This window comes from Pleuronectes platessa, chromosome 17 (genome assembly GCF_947347685.1).
Source record: "Pleuronectes platessa chromosome 17, fPlePla1.1, whole genome shotgun sequence".
In the NCBI taxonomy this organism is placed as follows: Eukaryota; Metazoa; Chordata; class Actinopteri; order Pleuronectiformes; family Pleuronectidae; genus Pleuronectes; species Pleuronectes platessa.
The window spans coordinates 6,979,657-6,998,212 of record NC_070642.1 but is presented as its reverse complement, the minus strand read 5'-3'; the positions used below and the strand labels follow the sequence as shown (position 1 = coordinate 6,998,212).

General features: G+C 43.5%; 2 protein-coding genes across 2 annotated transcripts; one reads left to right on the top strand and one right to left on the bottom strand.

The window, feature by feature from the left end:
- Positions 1-3,342: 3,342 nt before the first annotated feature.
- Positions 3,343-5,092, top strand: lft1 (lefty1). Its single transcript, XM_053445766.1, has 4 exons — positions 3,343-3,607; positions 3,820-4,066; positions 4,178-4,417; positions 4,768-5,092. Exons 1-4 carry the CDS (start codon positions 3,343-3,345, stop codon positions 5,090-5,092), a joined length of 1,077 nt encoding a protein of 358 aa, XP_053301741.1.
- Positions 5,093-7,178: 2,086 nt separating this feature from the next.
- On the bottom strand, positions 7,179-17,241 carry hnrnpub (heterogeneous nuclear ribonucleoprotein Ub). The gene is made up of 14 exons (XM_053444734.1): positions 16,596-17,241; positions 15,103-15,217; positions 13,304-13,383; positions 13,022-13,161; positions 12,744-12,843; positions 12,039-12,151; positions 11,666-11,929; positions 11,428-11,547; positions 11,195-11,323; positions 10,936-11,104; positions 10,559-10,840; positions 10,186-10,448; positions 9,893-10,033; positions 7,179-9,197 (listed from the first exon to the last, which is right to left on the bottom strand). Exons 1-14 carry the CDS (start codon positions 17,077-17,079, stop codon positions 9,147-9,149), a joined length of 2,451 nt encoding a protein of 816 aa, XP_053300709.1. The 5' UTR covers positions 17,080-17,241; the 3' UTR covers positions 7,179-9,146.
- Between the last annotated feature and the right edge of the window lie 1,315 nt (positions 17,242-18,556).

Below are 18,556 nucleotides of genomic sequence, written 5' to 3'. Positions count from 1 at the left end.
CCTGTTTATAGACATCCTGCACACTGAAAGCCCCCCCCCCCCCCCCCCCCCTTACCCATGTGTCGATTAATTAAAAGTACATGAAAATATTTATCGTTAGTCCTATCTAATCATGTCTGATCCCATTTGGGTGAGTCTGCACAGCCGGGATTAAACCCTCCTCCGCCTATTGTGCGCCGATTGGCTCGTCTGCGTGAAATGCAATTAGACTGCCCTGCACTCTGTCTACATGTGGAGGCCAATGAGCAATAATCGTGTTGTCCCTGCACAGGTCTGGCGCTTCCCCCCGCCCCCCCCCACTTCCCGCAGACTGATCGATGATTATTGGCAGCTGCTGGATGGATCGGATGCGTGTATAACACAGGGCCCGGCTGCAGAACCGCAGCTCGTGTGTACGGGGGCCGATTAAGGTGCAAAGTAGCGCGGCTCACAAATATTTGACGTAGAGATAAAGCAGATCAGGAAGTGGCTTCCATGTGAATGAGGAGGAATTCTACGGCGGTGACCACCAACGACACAAGTTCAATATTGACTCAGTGCAGCGGGCAGCGGCTCCGCCTCGTTCCCCGGGAGACGTCTTTAATGAGATGCTGTAATGTGATGTGCAAACCTCAGGACTTTCCAGAGTGTTTGACAACATCTCCAGTCGCTCCCCCTGCAAACACACGCACTTTTGGGTCTTTCCCTCCGCGGGCCGAGGGGATTCCATGTTTCACAAATGGAAGGGAATGACCTATAAATTGGACTGCTTTTGAATGCAAATGCCTGGATGTTAATTAACACCTACGTTGTTGATTGTGGGAGCTCGTTGGCCTTTGATTGAAAAGAAATGGCACCTCGGAGCATCAGATGCGGCTTTGAACTGCGGACAACTTGGCTTTGATTGGGCTGGGAAGGGAGAAAGACTGAGAAATATCACACAAAGGCCATCTTAATTTCCCGAATTAGCGGTTGTAATGTGAGGGGAAGGAGGGCAGCACACAGGCCCCTGGACAACAGGCCCTGTTAGACTGTGGCCTCATGGACTGGGGACTGGACAATGGATGAGCTCTGAATTTACATGTCTGCACTGCTGCTGCTGCTGCCATCAGACACTGCAGTAGACCTGTTTTACTTTTACACATGTAGCTCATGATCATACTCGGGGTTGTATTCCTTTGTGTAAGCCAAAAGGAATGCTTTAGTATTATTTTTTGTTTTCATGTGTCCACCTTGAAAAATCGAAATCTGCTTATCCTGCCTGCAACTGTAAGTTCCCATTCTGTCCAAATTTAATGTTGTTTTTATTCATTTTTACACTTGGTGGGAATAAAATATTCAATTTAGACAAACCCTGACTAATTTCCTGTATTTTCTCTGTTTGTGTTAGTGTTTACTTGATGAAATACTGTCCCTCACACACAAACAAATGACAACAATCACATGCTGATGAAATGGTAACAATAATAAACGTTTCTCGTGATTTAGCTCAATATTAACTGTTTAAGAATAAATTTAATATTAGAAAATGCACAATGCAAAAATAGAATAATATAGAAATAGAAGTAGAAGAGATATTGTTTAGGTAAGCAGTTCAATCACGATTACACCTCGTGTGCACAGAACAATCTCAACATTTCCTTGTGTGATTACGAGTGTATTCATGCATTCAACACTTCACACACAGCTGCTAAGGTTGCATTCAAAAACGTTTGGTATTGGTAGAATAAATCGGGTTTAAAGTCTAAAGCAGCTGCAATACACTCAAACATATAATAGTTGTCACCCTGTAATAAGCTCAGTAGCCTTACCTTACATGTGTTTACATAACCGCCTTGCATGCATGCAACGGGATATTTTCTTTGTTTCACATTCAGAATTGTTTCATTGTGGCGTGCACAGACTCTGTCCCGGTGTGCTATCGAGTCTTCCATCTGTAATTAATAATCTGTCTCGTTTGTAAGCTGCAGCCACTCGAGCTGGAGTGAGCAGTTCTGGCAGTCATCTGTCATTTGCTCTTCCTGTGTGTCCCTTCGGTCTGTCTGACATCTCTAAGCAAACACAGCCCAATACACAACCACAGGCAGGGCCTTCTGGGCAGCCAGCGAGAGCAGCCCCTCTTCTAATGTTTGTGTGACAAAAAAGGCAAGGCAAATCCTCGCAATGGAATCAGATAATCACCAACCTGTGAAGAGCCTGCCCCAATCCACATCCACGCCGGCCCCCCGGTCCCTGGATTAACTGTCTGTTTGGCTAATAATTTTAATCTGCTGGAGAGGGCCAAGAATGGGTGACAGGGCTCGGAATAAACATCTAATCCGCTGACCCCCCCTCCCTCCTACCTTAAAGCTCTGCACTACTTCCTCCATGAGCCTGTGTTAGACACTTGTACCAAATTGAACAGTGATGAATTCACTCCTGGTACAAAATCTGCTCTCCAGCCTCTGAGCAGATGTAAATCCGCTGTGTGACAGACCGTTGCCAGACTGACATCGTCCAGTGGAATGTACACATCAGAGTGTGGGGTGTGTGCAGACAAGAGTGCCACTGAAGAGAGGGCACTTCAGGTTCACAGGGTCAAGAGATGTCTGTCTGGAAACACGGTGTGGCCAGACTGGGGGAGGAATTGTCTAAATCTGGAGAAGAGAAAGTAAAAATAAGTTAAATAACAGTCACAACATTGAAAACACTATTCAGGTGCTTTCTAATCAAATAAGCCACAGAATCATGAGGCGAAGAGTTGAACTGAAATGCTGATATGAGCTGTTAAAAATTTGACAGTTCCCCTCCATTACATTTAGCATCTTTCCTACATTTGTTCCCTTATTTCTAGTTGAAAAGCTTCTGAAAGGGGATTCCAAACATCACAATATACCTATTTTGACTTTATCACACATTAAGCCTTCACACAGGTGCTGTGCAAGTCTTGCAAATACACACTTGCACAAAGACAAACCCGATTTAATTTGTCAGATTTTTACCAGATCAATATGAATCTAAATTTGCTGATCTTTTTACACCAGGAACCGCAGATTTTTCAGATCCTCGCCCTGGCATCAAAAGGACCAGAGGCCACCGACATCAAACTCAGTTTTAGTGAAACTATGGTGAAATTGCACCTCCACAATACGGATGGCACTCGAGTCTAATTGTTGCTGTTTGAAGTATGGCCACTTAGATATCCTGTTTAGGATGGGGCTGTATTGTCGCACCTTTGTTCTGATAAGGGTCCCTGCCCCCATCGACAAAGTGCGAACGACTGGGAGGGCCGCGACGATATAAGGGGCCGGAGAAGCGTCCCGGGACAGACACAGTCAGACTTCTGCTACCGTGCCGCTGTTATTTGCACTCAACGTTTCACTCATGGATTTCCTCCGCGCTTGTGTCCTGTGCACCGCTATCTTCGGAATCACCAAGGCTTTTACGCATCAGGATATGAAAGACGCGCTGCTGGAGAAACTGGGCATGGATGAGATTCCTAAAATCCATAAGAGGGATTTGGAGAACCTGGTTGTTCCGGCGCATATTAAAAACAAGTACATGTCCATGCTGAAGATGCACCACAGCAGGAGGCGCAGAGCTCTGCCCAGCCTGGCGGGCATCCTGAGGGGAATCCCCGGCAATCTAGGTAAGGACCTCTCACATTTGACATAAACGTGTAATTTGTGGGACATTATATGGAAATTGATTTGACAGCGAACAGTTATTTCCGTGCGTAATTGTGCCACTGCGTAAAAACCGCTTTACGCACCAAACTGCCTTTAACAGTTATTCATTTTAAGATGTCAGAGTTAAAAAAAAGTTATATGTATCTAAATGTATCAACTCTTTTTGTTGTAGATATTTCTGGGGAGTATTTGTACTCTGACACCACTCGGTATCGCATGGTGTTCGACATGGAGGCGAGGATCCCCGATAACAGCGAGGTGACCATGGCCGAGCTGAAGCTCTACCAGCGGGCCAGCTACCACAAGCGCTTCACGGTGGAGAGGAAGAACCACCGGGCCGTGAGCAACGCCCGGGTCAGCATCTACTGGGTGGAGGTGCTGCCCAACGGGTCCAACCGGACGTCGCTGGTAGATTCAAGGTGAGGGAACGATCCCCCCGTGGCGACACTGGCTATCTTAATCGAATTGCGGGAAACATCAGCCTCCTCTCCTTCTCTTGTTTTAATTAATCGTCCTTATCATGTTCTCAGACTGATCCCCATTCACCAGTCGGGCTGGAAGAGCTTTGATGTGACCCAGGCGGTGCACTATTGGTCCAAGACACAGCAGAAGACACCTATGCACCTGGAGGTGTGGATCGAGGGCGAGAGACCTGGCAGCTACGCGGCAGAGATGGCCAAGAGTGTCCACTTTACCACCCAGGAGCAGACGGACAACACCTTGGGGAAGCCCGAGCTCATCCTCTACACACTCAACCTCGAAGAATACGGGTAAGGGCGCCAGCTTTTGATACACAGGATATTGTATCTGCGTGACAATTGGTCGGCATCCTGCATTCATTAGTGGAGTTGCAGCAGTGTGGCACAGGGGCGTTATTTTGCTCTTTCCAGTGGTCTGGAGAGGCAGCAGCACATTAGTGACTGACACTTGGTTTCTACCTGGTACTATTTGATGTGTTTGAGTGCAAATGATGTGGATCCAGCTAATAAAAACACCGTATAATTTGATAGTTGTGAGGCCAGCAGGGGTGTAGCTAAAATATTCTGGGCCCCCATTAAAAGCCCCCCCACTCCCCAAGAAACAAAAACAGTCCTCTAACGTTCCTTCTTTTCCTCCACAGTTCTCGCGGCGACTGCGACGTCAGCCAGAGCAAAGACACCTGCTGCAGAGAGCAGCACTTTGTCAACTTCCGCGCGCTCACATGGACTCAGTACTGGATCATCGAGCCAGCGGGCTACCAGGCCTTCAGCTGCACCGGGGGCTGCAAGCAGCCGAAGCGCAACTACGGCTACGGCGAGCGGAGGTGCACGGTGTCCGAGAGCGCCCCCCTGCCTATCATGTACCTGGTGAAGAAAGGGGACTACACTGAGATAGAAGTGGCAGAGTTTCCAAATATGATCGTGGAAAGGTGTGCGTGCACAATGGACAACGTGTCCATAGTATGAAGTCATGGAAAACCGCTATATTGATCTTGCGACCACTTGAGGATTATGGGACATTATAGTGTTTTTTCATTGGGGTGTTGATATATTTAATGGTTTGAAGCAACACGTCTAGTACTTTCTATTTAAATGGACATTAATGGGGAGTTTCACAGACAACAGGCCGCCCTGCTGCCGTCAACCTCCATCTCCCCTCTCACAAGCACTTTTATATATTTTGTAAATTTTTATATCTTTTTTAAAAAGCTCGAATTTGTATGACTCGTGCTGAATCCGCAGCAACCATTCAAATTCTGTCTGATGTGTTATATTTTCAAGCTGTACATAATATGAATGAGTTTATGTTTGGAAAATAAAAATATTTAGTTTCACTAAAGGTTTCCACTCTTCCTCTTCCCTGCTGGTTGTCGTCTGCCTGTCTGGCCTCCATTCACATTCATGATCACATTCACATGCAGCCACATGCAGCTGCCGGCCTCCTCTTAATCTTTCACCTCTGTATTGACGCTCATAGGAAATTGTGGAGCAGAGCAAATAATTTGCCTAATGACTTATAACACTTGTTACACTGAGGGCACACGGTCACTGACAAAGCTGCCCGCCGAGGTTTATTTACAGTGGGAAGGAGCTACACGGCCACATACAGAGAAACATGGAGCCCATTCACATCGAGCCAGTGGGCCCCTCGTGTGTTTACATCAGGCTTAGACCGGGCCAAACGTTGGTAATCAGGGCCAATACCTAATGCACTGTTTGCCGTCTGAGTGGGGGGTCTTGTCATTCACTAATATGCTGCAGATGGGGGCAAACGCTTTGCCCTGCCAAAGACAAGCAGCTGTCTGTCTGGGAGGGAAGTGGATTCCCAACATGCACCTCCAACAGCACCAGGAGGTATGAGGACAGAGGACACACAGGTGGGGCCGCAAACAAAACGTGAATGTCAATACGGCATTGACATACTGGTCAGTTACTCTCACTACACATATGGAAACATTCAACCCCCCATGTCAGTATTATACTTACACCAGATTAAATCAGAGTAGCAGTGATTGTATCCACATCACTGATGTAAGGGTGGTCGCATGCATGTGTTCCAGGGGTCTGGAAGGATGAACTTTTACTGAGTCAGCAAAAGACAAACACTGCACTGCACGGCACTTCAAGAGGCAGCCTGATTAGCACCCATTGAGGGATGAACGCATGAATATGTCCTTTGGGTAATTAGAGCAGACTGTCCTCCAGAACCTGTGCAAGGAGACTATTGGAGGACGACTTGTAACAGCGCTCAGGGGCCGACACTGGAGAGCCCTAAACAACAGCATGGGCTTTATTGGAGAGTAACATGAGGGCTTACTGGTGCTTTTATGAATTTGCTAAGACAAGGTGACTTGCATGTGGATGTTACCCATGTAGGAGGCACATTTAACATTCATGAAACATTTATGAAATAGTTTAATCAGGCTGCAGATATGTTTTCTTATAACTTCCAGATAAGGGGGGAAGAGGTGTGGTTTATCTGGTCTTTAAAAATGTGTTTTCTCGGTTATAGACAGGGTTATAAAGACAGCAGTGGGGCTGCAATATTTTCTGTTCACTGTCACGGTTAACTTTTGGTTTATGGACTAATAAGAAACAAAACCCATCTTAAACTCATGGAACAAATTAATATGTCAACCTACAGGCATAACAGTTTAATAAGTGCAACCCTGTTACACTGCATTTGCTATTTTTATAGTTCTATAGTTCTATAGTTTGTTGACTTATTAATTTATTTTACTGATGTCTCAAATCAATTCTATTGGGACTTTTAAAGGATTATCTTACCTTATCTTATGTTTGTAATATTTAGTTTTAGCTGTGAAGTTTGTTGGTGGCAGCATGATGCAGAGGTGGAGAAAAACGATGATGCAGTCTGAGATTTGTCTTTCAGCCGGTTAGAGCTGCAGTTTGAGCAGTTTAACAAAGAAGAGTGGGGGAAAACTTAACCGCTTGTGCCTGTGAATATTAACTGTATTATGTCACCTGTAATTTAGATCAGTTATTTCTCTGACATTCCACATTATAAAAGAAAAAAACATGAATCCAAATCCACCGTGTACCAGCTTGTTTAACTTTTAATCGAGTTGAGACAAATAAAAAAAAGAAAGTACAATCCCAATTGTTTTTCCAACACAAATATCAAAAACCATCAGATAGAAAAGACAACATATCTCGAAAAAGTCTGAAAGCTTTTGTTTGATAATAAAAGACCTGATATACAACCTGTAACATAAAGCGATAGAAATATAGTGTTCATTGTTTTATAGATTATACCATAAACTCAAAAGCTCGCATTCTGCTAGATTCATGTCTCAAGTACGATAACACAGGACGGGCACCAGCTGCCCACACATTTAAGTAGAATCGACAATTCATCACACAGCAGTAACTCTGGTAAACTAACACTTTCTTAATCACAAAACACGTATTACTCAGTCAATTAATTCATGAACATTCGTGCATGGTTGTAACAGGGAAGTATTTACATGGTTATTAAATAACAAGGGCAGCTAAAAAATTTAAAACGGAGTCACGGTAACAAATTTGATCTGATCTACTATAATGGGCCATTTCCAAGCTCTGATGTTGCTCTAGTGTTGAAACAGAAACGGTATCCTCTGCCTGGGCAACATAAAGGGACACAGAGTTGTTATTGCTGGACCCACAGTCAACACCACAGACTCCATAGAGAGCTTCGGAAACAATGCAGCAGTTGAGAAAAGAAAAAAGTTTCTCTCTGCTTCGGTTTCCTCCGGCTGAAAAAGGTTTTCACGAGCTGTGTAGCCCTTTAGGTTTGCTGGTGAGAATGAGCAACTTCACCTTTTTCTAACCACTTTGTGCTGAACCGGCATCAGTAGAAATGTGTTGAGGAAACTGTTTTGATATAAATCATTAAATTATACATGCAAGAAAAAAAATAATACAAAAAGGCAGTTTTTTTTATTTCAGAAGTCTACCGCACTAAAAGAACCATTGATAATCTAGGAACTATTTCTCTTCTAATAAGCAAATCTACCTAATTTTAATATAAATACAAATTAAGTGTTGTATTGAAAAAATGGCTTAGTTATATCCTTAAAATGGCGCAGGTAAAATACTTTTTCATAGACAATGTGCATTAGAATAGTTGAGAAGACTGGAAGTGACGTATCAAAGACAGGACATTCTGCATACCTGACTAAGGTGAAAACAGGGCTGATGCCTGTATTGTTTGAAGTAGCAAACCAGGCCATCGCCCATTCAAAGGTCTTTTACACACCTTTGAACTGAATCAAAAGTCATAAGCCAGCAAGAATGTTAAAAAGCCATCGAGTTGTTTATTGTAGGTCTATTGAGTTTAGGTTACAGGTTTGCTAGGGGGAACAAAAGACAAAAAAAGTCACTGTAATTAATCTTCACTTCAACAGTGGACTCTATTGACATGTACAGTCTAACAATATAATCAGCTACCATGCTTCTTGTCAGAAGCTACGGCTCCTTTCAATCGATACCATTTCTTAAACTTTTCATACAGACTATGGAAAACCCAAAAAAATATTTACAATTTGTAATAAAAAAGCAAAAACAAAAAACCACAGCACAGATAAAATGCACAACTCTGAAAAGAATCTTGCATCTGCCAGGAGGGAAATGTTTCTGATCTTACAGATTACTCTTTTAAAAGCATGTCAGTTAAAAGTGGTCAAAAAGATGAATCAAATATACAACTAAAGGAAAAAAGAAATAATCAGATAATTGAATGAGACCAAACCCACGTTGAACATGTGTATACAGGTATCATATATAAAGCTCTGATTTACACTCTGGCTGCCTGGTCTCTCTGATGTGGAATGTTGTTGCTCCATATCTCTTCAGTCTTGGCAGTCAATGGGTGGGGTTTAGATTAATTAGAGAGGGATTGAGGACAAGAATAAAATGAATGAGTACTTAAAATAAAAAAATCAGATAGCGGGGTGGAGGGATGTTCCTTGGCAAGAGGTGGATCTGTGTCGGCCACCAGTCCGTTAGAACAAGTGTCTTAGTAATATCCAGGCTGATACTGCTGGCTCCATGGCTTCTGGTTCCAGAACTGCACAGGGACACAAGATTTAGAATGTGTAAAGGTTACTACTGAGCCTAGGACAGGGAAAGACTGAGCGTTTCACATCTAACTTCATTTTGAAACTTCAAAGTAGTCAAAGTTACTGTAGCTGCTGTCAGACATGCACTGATAATGTAATTATCCTGGAGGGAGCTGTACTCAAGAACAAATGGAGGGAGAGGTTCTTGACTTTCTCTGACGAAACAGACACAATGATGGTATTCACAGGCAATGCTGGAAGATGTGAGGACAAGCCAACTCTTTCACACAGGATTAGTGAGTGTACAGGAGTCATCGTGTCTGTTCTGAGGATATTGCACACCCCTCTGTTCTGCCCTCTTGTGGTCAAACTACAAAAGCAGGCCTAAAGAAACCTGAAGTTGCGACCATGATGCTATTAGAATATTAAGAGACCAGAGATGGTCTTGTGCAAGTGAAATGATTTTGGCTGCAGGAGATAACACTTTCAGTCTGTCCTATGAAATCTCATGTATAAATTTATTCATGTTAGACATTAATACTTAATACAATTGTCCTCTTTTGGGCTAATGAGTTCATCTTCTTTCCATTGTATTTTTTATATGAATTCACAGTCTGAATAATAAATACCATCATCTTCTTCATCATCATCTAAATCCTTGCTACAAAGAACAGTGGGGGAGATAAGAAACAGAAATACTGACCCCTTGCTGCCAGCTCTGGTTGAAAGCTTGGGCCTTATCCATGCCATTTCTGTTTCCGCCAAAGTTTCCACTGCCCCTGTTGTTTCCAAAGTTGCCATTCTTGTTGCCAAAGTTGCCACGGTTACCACCTCTCGGTTGAAACTAGAGACAAGGAGGGAAAATGACTGCACTGAAATACAGTTTAAATGTGCCAGTTTCTGGCCTTTAATTCAACACACAGTTCTTACTCAGATATTCTGAAAGCTAAATACAAACTGAATAACCTGATTTAAAAGTATCATTATCAAACCCACCTGGTTGGGATGTCCCCGGTTTCCACCACGACTCATGCTGGCTCCACCTCCACCTCCTCTGTGCATTGGGCCACCTCTGTTCATGTGTCCTCCTCTGGGTCCCATGTTACCCCTCATTGGGGGCCCCCTGGGGGATCCACCCAGGCTGGGAAGGGGGCCACCACCCCGGTTGAAGTTTCCGCGGTTGGGGAATCCTCCCCTGAAGGCTGGGGGTGGCAGGAAGCCACGAGGTGGGCGGTTGAAGCCGCCACGAGGACCAGGAGCTGCACAGATAAGAGCAGCACAAGTTAGAATTCATGCTTCTTCAAATACAAAGCCTACTCAAAGAGAACATACATTTTGAACAAATTAGATTCCTAAATATCCATCCTACCTCCTCTAAAGTTGCCTCTGTTCTGGAAGCCTCCACGTCCACCACCTCTCTGTCCAGGTCCACCACCGCGGCCAAACTGGTTCTTGCCTCCTCGGCCACCGCCGCGAAGGCCGCCACCTCTTTTTGGTGTTGTGCTTCCCTGATTAGGTTTTTTCTCAGCAGGCAGGGCAGTCTTGCTTTCCTCTTTGTATTGTTCCAGGAGCTTGGCAGACTCTTCCTTCTGCATCTCAGCATAGACAATCTCACTGAAGCTCTCCCCCTCCTCAGGCAGAGAGAAGAAGCCTGTAACAGAAGGAAAACAAGAGGCAACATTTTAGAGGTTTGAATAATGCAATACAAGTACATATACCGTTTATACCCAAAGTAATGGTTTATACCTTTCATTTTGAGGACGGCATGCTCAGGCACTTCTTTGCCGTCACTCTCCACCTTCTTCTGGACTCTCTCCTTGTAGTCGTCGTCAGAGGGGCAGACCACTACAGCTTTACGCTGGAAGCCTGCAAACAGACACATCTTCCTCTTCTGGCCCGGGGCAGACAAGTTGGTCTGGAAAGTGATAAAAGATACTTAATTACATTCTGACTTTTACTGTCTGTATAGAAAAAGCATTGATCTGAGTATTCAAAAGCTACTTACATGATCCAGGATGTAGTTTCTCTTCTTGCGGGCAGCAATCTCAATGAACTTTCCCAAGAAAAGTGGTGCTCGCTGGGAAATGGCGGTAAGCTTTGTAATGTCCTTTGACTGGCGTTTCAGGCTGTTAATCTGTATTAAATGAAAGAGGGTAAGTTAAACCGTTTTGTGGGAGAAACACTCAAAAGACATGAGACCATATGGCAATTCTGTCACAGAGCCATTATAGTACTGACCATCATCTTGTCCACAATGGTGTCACTGCCAAGGATGTAATATTTGCCAGGGTTCTCCTGTACATGGCTCTTCACCCATGTGGTCTTTCCCGAGCCTGGCAGACCAACCATTACTACGATCTATAGAAAGAAAGAATTTAGATGAAAGTGACCAAATATGTCAGGACTCATAACGTAGATACATTGTCTTTGCCTGATTAAGAACCCCAACACCAGTAGTGTCTGAATTTACACTCACCTCGCAGTCTGCCTTGGTCTGTGGACCCTTAAGTCCCCGGACCCGCTCACTGACGGCGATCTGTTGCAGGAAGGTGAAGCCCTGGGGCTGGGGGAAGTAAGGAGTCTCCATCTGACCAAAGTTGAACTCCACGGCACAGTTGTGGCAGATGACGTGGGGGAAAAGGGCCTGGCCGTTCAGTGTGTCCTTGTTGAACTGGAAAGCCATGACGGGATCCCCACCGTTCTTAGAGAAGGACAGCACCACCTCTTCACCTTCGAAGTCCTACAGAGAAAACAATATGGAAGGTTTTCTTGGTTTGATATAAACAGGTTATCAAAAACTTATGAGATTTTTTTTTAAATCAGTATATGATTAACTTGTAATAACTTACAATAAGGCAGCAGATGACATCATTCTCCTCATAAGTTTCTCCAAAGTCCTCAGTCACACAATTGGTGGTCTTATTAGCTTTCCCAGAGTAGGCGTAGGAATGCAGCTCCTCACCTAAACATTAAAGAGGAACACATTAATTGATGAATATATTATAATACAGACATGATATTTCTGTATTAAGACACCAAGTATCAGTATCTGGAGCGAGTCATCTGTGCTGGCAATTGGCCAGGATTGGAGCCATTTTACACTTGCATGTATTGCTGCTTACAGACCACTAGAGGGACCTCTTAGGGCAGACTGCCTATCACAGAGGATCATGGCAGTGCAGTTTTTAGTGCCAATAATTGGATGACCTTCATGCAAATACAATCATCCAGTATAGTGTTTCGTTTGTGTTGTGAAATTTTTTTCTCTCAAAGAATTGACGCAATACAATGATAAAAAAATCTAAATAATACTGCACAGTATCTTGAGTCCTGCCATATTCAGACTGCACGAATTAATAGCAACTGGGTGTAACATGATCAACTTTAAAGCCATCTTCTGTTTGGATTGATCAAGTGCAAATAATTCTGGCAATGAAATAAACCTTACCCCACACCACGGGTAAATGAAAAGTTACTGCTTGACACGTCAGTCACCTGTGACTGAATACCTGGAAGACGCATCCAGCAGTAAATGTTTAAGTAAAGAAACTCACCCAGGAGCAGGGTGCCAGTAGACAGGGACCAGCCAACCTGCACATCATGGATCTCCATGTTCTTACTGGAAATGTGCTTCACAGGGATTTTCTCTGTAATCTGATATGACGTAAAGCACAACCAAAATTTATAAGGATACAGGTCATCTAGTCAAATAGGAGCATTTGATTCATGATTTCAGGTGCAACTTGTTAACAGTTTAAGTTCCATGTGCGCCTATAAACACTCCGGGACAAGGTATTTTCGTGAGCAGAATATGTCAGGATTGTTACTGTACCTTCATCTCAAAGCAGGCTTTGCCCTTGTTCACACCATAGGTAGCCTTTCCTCCAGACCAGAGGTAAGCAAAACTCTCCATTGTGAGAGATGAGGCGCTGTAACGGTCCCGTGACACCTTGAAGTGCAGGTCGCAGTTGTCTGGGGCACGAGAAAATAAAACACAACTCAGTCAAACATCTGTATCCAGTGAGAGTAAATACAATTTACTGTGGTCACATCCTTTTACTGTCATCTAAGTTTCAGCAAACGTCATTTTGGACCTTGGAATAGATTAACTTACAGGTATCCAGACAGACTTTAGTTTCATCAAACTCCTCATCTTCCTCCTCCAGAGGCGGCACAGGAGACTTAAATGAGGCCCTGAAAAGAGATACCAACCAGTAAATTAGAGGATTCATATGTCAAAGCGGCTGCATGGAACATAAGAGATTTCTTGGGTATCACTTCCTGAAAAATATTGGGGGAAGAAATGGAAACTAGGGGGAACATAAAATAGAAAACAGTAAAATGAGCAAGTGAGCCTCCAAATTTTTGCACAGTCAGCTGTAATGTGGGCCATGGCAGACAACACTTACCTTGCAGAATCCAGCGAAATCTAAAATATGAAAGATACATAGAAAGAAAACACCTTCGAACTTCTGAATGGTGAAAGTGATAAAGAGAAAGGACTGCTTTGATTTTTTACGATTCCTGTGTTTATGGTCTCCAGGATTGCTGTGGGTTAATCACAGCAATAGTGGGTGGAGCTATATTTAACTTCCCACGTGTGGTACTCCAAATGAAATGGTCAACTAGCTCAAACTGACCTGTTTAAGTGTGCAACTATGCAGTGCAGGTTTTTCTACCATGCTTAGAAGCTTGAAATGAGCAATAACCGTGTACTGAGATCTACAGACACTTTGTAGCTTCAGGTTATTTACCCCAACTTTAAAGTTTAAGACACTACAAAAGGAGCATTTCAGCGACCCATGAGTTATTGCACCTCAAGCAATAATCTTACATTTTCTTTAAGAAGGAAATATTTGAGTGAGTGGTGAACAAATGACGTGCAGGGAGTTATAGTGGTTCTGGAAAATACATAGTCAGTGCAGCCTGTACATTTGCTGTTGCTGTGTGGGCACATGGACGCCAATGGTATCTACATAATTAACATTTTTTCATTTGTTTTGGGGGAGTGTTTTGGGGCAAGAAATCTGACATGAGGAGAAAACAAGTGGGAAGGTGACAATACTGTGTAGTCCTAGACGTTCCCCTAAAAAAACCACTTCCTGTTGTTTCTTAGATTATGTCTAAAGCGCAATGGAAACAAAACACTGACCAATAAATTAGCACATGTATGCATACAATCAATCACCCATGCACACCATGCAAGATGTCACCTGTGCTGGGGTAGAAAAGAGTCTTTCAAATACACACATCCGTTCTATCACACCATGATAGACATGATACATGAGACAGAAATAGCATTTGAAGTCATACAACCAGTGAGAAAAAAAACAAAAAACGAACAAAAAACGATACAAAGGGACCATTGCGAGGTAAACGATGGACGGTCGATAGCGTGCTCCTCCATGGAAGTTCCAAACACTTTGGGAATTTAGCTACATCCTTGTGTGCTACCTTGCAGCAGTGGACCCCTCCTCCCACACCTCTTGGCTATTCCTCCCTCCCTGCCCAGACTACATTCAGAAGTGCCCATCTGCTACTTTCCTCAGGGTTCTCTTTGAGCAGCCTTGATTCACCTTGAGGATACAATGGGCTTTCCAAAACAATAAGTGGCAGAAGGAACAGATGTGAAAATTCACAGAGACTTGATAGATGCACTTCTGCTACAGAATGCAGTCCATTATAGACACAATGTGAGTGGGTAAATGGTAAGGCTCTTTGTGTACTCAGGAATGACCCTCAAAACATGTGTGTGAACATAGGGCTGTTAATAAATAGTATAATAGTTAAAAATGAGGGGTTTCCTATTGCTAGTAAAATGTGCATTGGCACTTAAAGCCAATACAGTTCAACAAAGCTATGGATGGCGCTTCAGGGATGCTGAAGGCCATTTTTGCTCTGTCCCATCCTTACCAGCTGTATTTGTTCTCTTCAATAAATTCAAAGTAGCCCCTTCCATGTTCCTCCCGGCGTCTCTTAACACCCTTCTTATTCTTCTGATCAGCATTCGTGTCTTTGTCCGCATCCCCTTTGAAAATAGAACAAAGATATAGAATGAGGTGTTCCTTTTTGAGAGAGAGAGAGGTCGGACTGGCAGTGGGGTTCTGGCCCACAAAGCCCGTTCATTAGTTACAATGTGTCGACCACAATCAACAATAATAAAGATAATCAAGAGGTAAGACCTCAAATGTACACTTACACAATACAATCATATTTCATAAATTGTAACAGCACTAATGACCAGATGATCATTTTAAGCTGGTCCAAATGAACAGTGGGAACAGTAGTTGCTGGGGATGGAAAAACAAGTCTCTGTATAGTAAATGGACTTTAACCCTGAATTAAAGGGCTAAGGATATACTAATTTCTGTAAGTCTATTTCACTATGGTGGACATGTCTAATGTCCGGGGCAAAAGCATCATGCACGGCATGTGGAAACCTAATTAGACCTCCCCTCTCCTCCCCCATATACTACCTAGACTCCTAAACCCGCTGATCATTGTAGATCTATATTTTTTCTATACTGACCCAACAAGGCGACATTTTCTATTCAACCCAAGAACAATCTAAACACGTGCTGGCTACACAAGCAGAGTCGGTCCCATCTTTACGCACAGCTCTGGCTCGGCTAGTTCAAGTGTTCCCGGTGCTTCTGAAGTCAAATCCACAGACATGTTCAGTTCAACAGAATCATCGTTTAATTTAAACGCAATTGAAATTTGGGCTTTTAATTGCATTTCGCCTTGAAGCGACGCAACTGACCATTGAAATCTTGGGATAATTGACATGGCAGATCTGTAGGCAGCGTACCGATACAATCACTACAGCGGTGTTTAATACGACATTGTCACGTTACGTTTTATAAATGAAGTGGGTGGTGAGGTTTGAAACCCACCTCCTCGGTTTCTATCGCACCAATTCGTGGCCAAACGTCATTATGAGAAGTGGGAACCATTGACCTAGCTAAGTGGATGACGAGCTAGCTAGCGCTGCACCACAGACACAAAGAAAATGACGTTAGCCGGAAAGCTAACACGCTAACCAAGCGAAACGGGAAAAACGGTCCGCGCTAGATAAATTTGTATCTCACCAGTTCATAATTCCTGGTAATGACGCGGGACGCTGAGCAAATTATGCTAAACTGGTTTTATTAACAATTTACCGTTGCAAAGCTACTGGCGTTAGCTAAACCGAAAGTGGCCGATGCTAACGTCCCGCTAGCGGTTTCGGCTAGCCTGGTGAGGTCACGCTAGCTCTAGCTCAACATGGACGCTCTCCGTTGTATCGCATTCAAATCAGCCGGCTCCCCCCGCGGCAGCATTAGCACTAACGGAATAGCAGAAAAACCTCAAGCCAGCCTCAGTCCATCCAGACACATTTTCAAACGTCGTTCCCGGCGACTCACCCTCTGCAGCCTGGTCCCCGGGCTCACCATCCTCGGTGTCGATTTTCTCCATGTCGTCCACGTCTCCCTTGAGCATGGGATCCATCTCGTCGTCTTCGTCCGCCTCCTCTTCCCCTTCGCCCATTTCCTCGTCCTCAGCAGCGCGTTCAGCATCGCCCCCATTTTCTGGCTCCGGCTCCGCTTCTTGCCCTGCTTCTTCTTCCTCTTCCTCTTCTTCCTCCTCGTTGGCCTCCATGCTTTCTTCCACCGTGCCCTCACCCTCTTCTTCCTCTCCCATGCACTCCGCTTCGGCGGCCTGGCCGAGACCCTCGCTCGCCGCGGCTTCTTGGTCCAGCGGGGAGTCACCGGCGAAGGCCTCGTCGTCCAGCGCGGCCTGCAGGCGGTCCATCAGGTCGGCCTTCAGCCCCTTGTCCGAGAGATTGCGCTTTTTCAGCTCGTCCTTCAGCTCGTTGACTTTCAGCTTCTTGACGTTGATTGAGCTCATTGTGACTGTTTGACGACGAAGATCTATTAAATAAAACGAACTAACACAACGGCAAAATAAATTAGATTACTGCTGGAGCTCAACACTGCGCCAAATGGCAGCCGCTGTCCTAGCACTGTTTCTCCGGCGGTGGCGCTGAGCAGAGTGGGAGGTTTTGGGGAGGAGGTGACGTCCTCTACCGTAATTACCCAGAGTGCAGCGCAGCGTGGCTTATATAGCGTCACGCCATCTGTCACCCGCTGCCGAGGCGATTATACCATAGACTTACAACCAGAAATAAAAGCATCGTGCGGGAGAGAGTGGACCAGCGAGGAGGAAAATGTCCAAAATCAATACATGTGTTTTCAAGTTATAATTTCATGATACATGAAGGAATTATTATAATCATTAGGAACTACCAGGACGGTACACTTGCGTACCGTAATGCACAGTATTATAAGTCAGAGTTAGGTTTTATTGTGAAGTAGGTTTTATGTTTGTGCTATAGTAGTAGAGTATTAATATAGGAAATATATAGCTTCATGTATATATGAACTTGAGATTATGTACAATTGAGGGTTAATCACATGATGTAGGAAAACAAATATACGATGATCCTTTATTAGTTCCACAAGGGGAATTTTTTATATTGCAGCAGCAAGGGTCTACAACAGGGATCGGTAAGTAATAGTATGAAATATCGTAAAAATATGAATGAAATAAGAAACAGTATATACTGTACAGTGTAAAAACAAGAACACTATGTGCATTGTGAGAAAATTTACAGTCAAAGTAGGATATAATGTACATATTTTAAACATATTGTAGATGTAATCTCTTTCTAGAAAACACATCATTTTGAATGATTGACGTTCATAAGGGCCACACATTTCCAACAGCTCGCTATTTTAACATAAATAACACAATAGTGTCATTCAGAGCAGCCTCACTAAACTGTTACCGTAACAAAAACGCACAGAGGAATATAAAATATGTCCCATTTGAACTGATATTCCAACTATTTTTTAAATTATAATGGCTACTGTTGAGGATGGCTACATGTTTATCTTGTTGTAAATGTTGTTATTTTGTTGATGTGCTCTGGTACATGCAACATCTATTATACGCATGCCGTTCTCGGGAAGAGGGATCCCTGTGACTTTCTAGGTTTTTCCCCTGTTCAGAGCTTTATTTTGAGGAATTGTTCTTTTTCTTGTTGAGGGTTGTGGACAGAGGATGAAACACCTTGTTAAACCATCATTGTGATATGTGATTATGGGTTACACGTATACACTTTGTATGATTGAGAGATGTTGTCACTTTGGCAAATAGGCCTAAATGTGTGTTTTTTTTCTCGAGAAAACATGGATTTATTTTTATCGTTTCAAACTGATAATGACTGATTATTCCATACATCTTTTCTGTTTGCAAGAGAAATACCACATTCATAACTAAACATAACAATAAATAAAAAAATTTTGTGGAAAAGTATGATACA

What these genes read in the sequence shown, in the direction of transcription:
- hnrnpub (XM_053444734.1), bottom strand. Translation starts at nt 17,079, where the DNA reads ATGAGCTCAATCAACGTCAAGAAGCTGAAAGTCAACGAGCTGAAGGAC. An exon ending in CCATTGTGGACAAGATGATG is followed by an intron (nt 11,324 to 11,427) that starts GTCAGTACTATA and finishes CATTTAATACAG; the next exon opens with ATTAACAGCCTGAAACGCCA. An exon ending in ACCGGGGACATCCCAACCAG is followed by an intron (nt 10,034 to 10,185) that starts GTGGGTTTGATA and finishes CCTTGTCTCTAG; the next exon opens with TTTCAACCGAGAGGTGGTAA.
- lft1 (XM_053445766.1), top strand. Translation starts at nt 3,343, where the DNA reads ATGGATTTCCTCCGCGCTTGTGTCCTGTGCACCGCTATCTTCGGAATC. An exon ending in ACGTCGCTGGTAGATTCAAG is followed by an intron (nt 4,067 to 4,177) that starts GTGAGGGAACGA and finishes TCATGTTCTCAG; the next exon opens with ACTGATCCCCATTCACCAGT. An exon ending in CTCAACCTCGAAGAATACGG is followed by an intron (nt 4,418 to 4,767) that starts GTAAGGGCGCCA and finishes TTTCCTCCACAG; the next exon opens with TTCTCGCGGCGACTGCGACG.